At 40.9% G+C, this 4,381-nt stretch overlaps 1 protein-coding gene across 3 annotated transcripts in view; it reads right to left on the reverse strand.

The window, feature by feature from the left end:
• Positions 1-4,381, reverse strand: part of YIPF6 (Yip1 domain family, member 6) — a 37,993-nt gene that overhangs the window by 24,346 nt on the left and 9,266 nt on the right. For 2 of the 3 annotated variants that reach the window (XM_011943175.1, XM_011943174.1), the window contains exon 2: positions 424-552. The exons of the other annotated variant lie outside the window; for it this stretch is intronic. In XM_011943175.1, the coding sequence (XP_011798565.1) occupies positions 424-486 (63 nt within the window). In that variant the 5' untranslated portion in view covers positions 487-552. The remainder of the gene's footprint in view (positions 1-423; positions 553-4,381) is intronic. 3 annotated transcript variants of the gene reach the window in all.

Here is a 4,381-nt window from a genome sequence, read left to right on the forward strand (position 1 = left end):
GCAGCCTCTGCCTCCTGGGTTCAAGCGATTCTCCTGCCTCAGTCTCCCAAGCAGCTGGGATTACAGGCGTGCGCCACCATGTCCGGCTAATTTTTGTATTTTTAGTAGAGATGGGGTTTCACCATGTGGGTCAGGTTGGTCTTGAACTCCTGAACTCAGGTGATCCGCCCGCCTTGGCCTCCCAAAGGGCTAAGATTACAGGCGCGAGTCACCGCATCTTGCGGTTTTAAGATTCTAAATATGCATTATAACCAAACTGCTCTCCAAAAAGGCTGTACCAAATTATTCTCTAGAATAAAATATTAAACTTCAGTATATAAAATATATTCAAAACCAGTGAACCAAGTGAAAATATTGCAAAGTACTATCAGTTACTTAGTCCCAGGGTACTGAACAGACGTTCTCTCAACTAGTGTAACTTACGATTGTATTGCGAACAGATTCATTTAATGTGGAGCTGTCAAACTCACGGATGCGAGATTTCATAGGAATGGTGATTTCTCCTTCTACGGGGATGTCTTGTGAGATGGATATATCTGAAAGGCCTGCAAACTGAGAGGAGTCACGGGAAAAAAAGTAAGCCTGTAATAAACTGTAGCATTCCTCATATATATCATCATTTCCTAGAGAGTTGGGACCATGTATTTCATAGGGTTTTATATAGGAAAGTAGGTGTTAGCTCAACAGACATTACACAATGCAGTTAACAATAATTCTCAAATTTATTTCTTTAAAGATTAAACATAATGAAAAAACTAAAGTAAATGTCATAGACACCTTCTTGCCCACCAACATTTAGCATAAAATCTTCACATGGCACAAGCTAGCAAAACTGAGATAATTGTAAAGTTATTAAAAAGTTACCTTTTAGCAATCACTGTCTTAGAATGGCTGCATTTCTGTTGCACTTCTGCTCCCTAGCAGGCTCTAGTGGCCTCTGCTGGCTAAAAATGAGCATTACATGAACTATAAAGGCAAGTGGGAGGAAAAGGGAAATAGCAAAATATACTTTGATTACACTCTTTACAGGTTACCTGGCAATCACAGAGCAAATACAATTTTCAAAGTGAATAAAGAATGTGAACTTTTAAATTCATACTCATCTGCTAAATTTTATTACAACTGAAACTCGAATCTACAAATTCCTAAGAAAATAGAGGCAATGCCTTCTCATACAGTTTTTCAACCAGTAGGCACAATTTTTAGTGGGCAACAGTTGCAGATAGAGGAAACACAAGACAGTATACTGAAATTTTAGAAAGAATGAGGATGTTCACAGAATTTGTAAAGGGTTGGGTGCGGTGGCTCATGCCTGTAATCCCAGCATTTTGGGAGGCCGAGGTGGGCAGATCACCTGAGGTCGGGAATTTGAGACCAGCCTGACCAACATGGAGAAATCCCATCTCTACTAAAAATACAAAATTAGCTGGGCGTGGTGGCGCATGCCTGTAATCCAAGCTATTCGGGAGGCTGAGGCAGGAGAATCGTTTGAACCCAGGAGGTGAAGGTTACGGTGAGCCGAGATCACACCATTGCACTCCAGCCTGGGCACCAAGAACAAAACTCCATCATAAATAAATAAATAAATAAATAAAATGAAATAAAATAAAACAAATTTCTTAACCACACTCATATTTCTTAAATACAAGAAACATGCCATAGGATTTTTTTTAAAGGTTTCCTATAGAGGAAAGAAAGGAATAGGATAGAGCAGACAGGGAGAGAAACTAGGCTTTTTTCAATACATGTTGTTCGTATAAATGACTTGCAAACATATAAACAGTTTACACAATTATGAAACAAAATTAAAATTTGAAGGAAGCAATCCCTGAAACTGAGAGAAAAATTAAACCAATGAAACTACCACGTATTGAAATAAACACACAACCACAAAGATAGCACCTATTTCAAGTGACTATATAACACTGTAATTTGACTTCTGACTAAGATGTAGGAAGCTGGAAAGACCATTCCCCAAGTAGAACAATGCGAAAAGGCTAGATACTTTACTTTATCATAACTTTCCCTGAATTCATCTGAGACCTGAGTTGTAGGGAGACCAAGTAGCCTGGATGAAATCTAAAGAACGCCAAGTGCTTCCACGAAGAGACATCAGCACTGGCTCAACGGTAGCAAAGCATGAAGAGAAGACGATGCTGCACACCACACCACACAGATGGGTGAGAATTCAACTAAAATTTTAAATAAATTGCTAAAGTCCAAGTATGGACTAGCACAAGAGTACAGAACCCCTAGAAGCAATAGACGCAAGGGGAGTTCACACCCTCTTGCAGGCTCTTCTCTAGAAAAAAGCCCCTAAAGAGAAAGAGCCTTAAAGCCACTTGGACAAAAACAAGTTGCTTTCAGAACACAGGCAACAACTCACTGAAGATGGTGAAAGGGAAAAGGAAAAGCTCTCTACTACTAAGGGATGGACAAGAAACCATCCTGGGCCCAGACCGTTAAGAGTTTCCTTCAGCTAGGAGGGGGACAGGATCACTAAGAAAGTGCCACCCAGGAGACCCAAGGACACATGGTATGCCTAAGGCAGAGACTAGACTATGACAGCAAAGAATCCCCTTTCCCTGGCCCTTATCACCAGGCTAGCAAGTATGGAGCAATAAACAACAGCAGTCTACTGCTGGAGGAAGCACTAGAGCTCAGAAAGAGACTCACCATGAGATGCAAGGGCAAAGACAGAAGCTGAGTATAGAACATGAACATTAATAAAAACATTGGGGCTGGGTGCAGTGGCTCATGCCTGTAATCCCAACACTGGGAGGCTGAGGTAGGAGAATTGCTTGAGGTCAGGAGTTTGAGACTAGTCTGGGTAATATAGTGAGACCCCCATCTCTACAAAAAAATGTTTTTAAAAAATTAGTTGGGCATGGTGGCGTGCAACTGTGGTCCCAGCTACTGAGGAGGCTAAAGTGGGAGGATCACTTGAGCCCAGGAGGTCAAGGCTGCAGTAAGCTATGATCACGCCATTGCACTCCAGCCTGGGTAACAGAGTGAGATGCTGTCTCAAAAACCACAAAACAAAACAACAACAAAAAACAAAACACTGGGACAACATAGCACCCCCACCCCTAAACACAAGGTAACAGCAGAGGAATCTGAAGCTGGTGATGCACTGAAGGTACCCATAGCAACAACAAAAAAAGAACAAACGAAGCTCAACTCCTGACTAGACTGACTTAACCCCTACTGACTGACAACTCAGCAGCAGAGGTGTGCCACTTCTGGCAGTGTATACATGATGTCCAGTGTTCAATATCAACAACAAATTATCTCCCCCATACTCACATGAAAAAACAACCCACTATGAGACAAAGCAATCAACAAAACCAGACTCTGAGATGATTAAGATGTTAGAATTATCAGAAAAGAAATTTAAGATTACTATGTTTAATATGCAAAAGGCTCTAGTAGAAAAGGTACATGCATGAATGGTGATGAATTTCTGCAAAGAGATGGAAACTGTAAGAATCAGATGGCAATGCTAGAAATACATGAACATAGTAACAGATGAAGAATGCCTTTGCCAGCCTTATCAGTTAACTCAATACCAAAGATTTCAGAGCTAGGTCAGTCAAAATTATCCAAACTAAAACAAAAAGAGAAGAGTAAAAGAACAAAAGAAAAAAGAATAGAGTATGTAGGAACTATGGGAAAACATTAAATGGTCTTATTATGTAAATAATTGGAATCCCAGAAGAATAGAAAGATAATGGCTCTGAAGAGATACAGGCCAACTGCAGTGGCTGACGCCTGTAATCCTAGCACTTTGGGAGGCCAAGGCAGACAGACTGCTTGAGCCTGGGAATTCCAGACCAGCCTGGGCAACATGGTAAAACCCCATCTCTACAAAAAAATATTTAAAAATTAGCCAGGAGTGGTGGCACACACCTGTAGTCCCAGTTACTTGGGAGGCTATGGTGGGAGGATCACCTGAGCCCAGGAGTTCAAGGCTTGCAGAGCCCAACATCATGCCACTGAACTCCAGAGTGAGACTCTGTCTCAAAAAAAAAAAAAGAATAGCTGAAAATTTTCCAAAAATAATGAGATATCAAATGACAGATGCAAGCTTAAGAGAACCTCAATCAAGATGAATACCAAACTACAAAATGAAAAAATCCACAAACCTAGACACAAACTACTGAAAACCAAAGATAAAGAGAAAATCTTGAAAGTAGCCAAAGAGAAAGGCATTGCATTCATAGGAACAAAGATAAGAATTATAATAAAGGGCCGGGCATGGTGGCTCACGCCTGTAATCTCAGCATTTTGGGAGGCTGAGGTAGGCAGATCACTTGAGGTCAGGAGTTCAAGACCAGCCTGGCCAACATGGTGAAATCCCATCTCTACTAAAAATACAAAA

Source organism: Colobus angolensis, unplaced genomic scaffold, assembly GCF_000951035.1.
Source record: "Colobus angolensis palliatus isolate OR3802 unplaced genomic scaffold, Cang.pa_1.0 Scaffold216, whole genome shotgun sequence".
Classification (NCBI taxonomy): Eukaryota; Metazoa; Chordata; class Mammalia; order Primates; family Cercopithecidae; genus Colobus; species Colobus angolensis.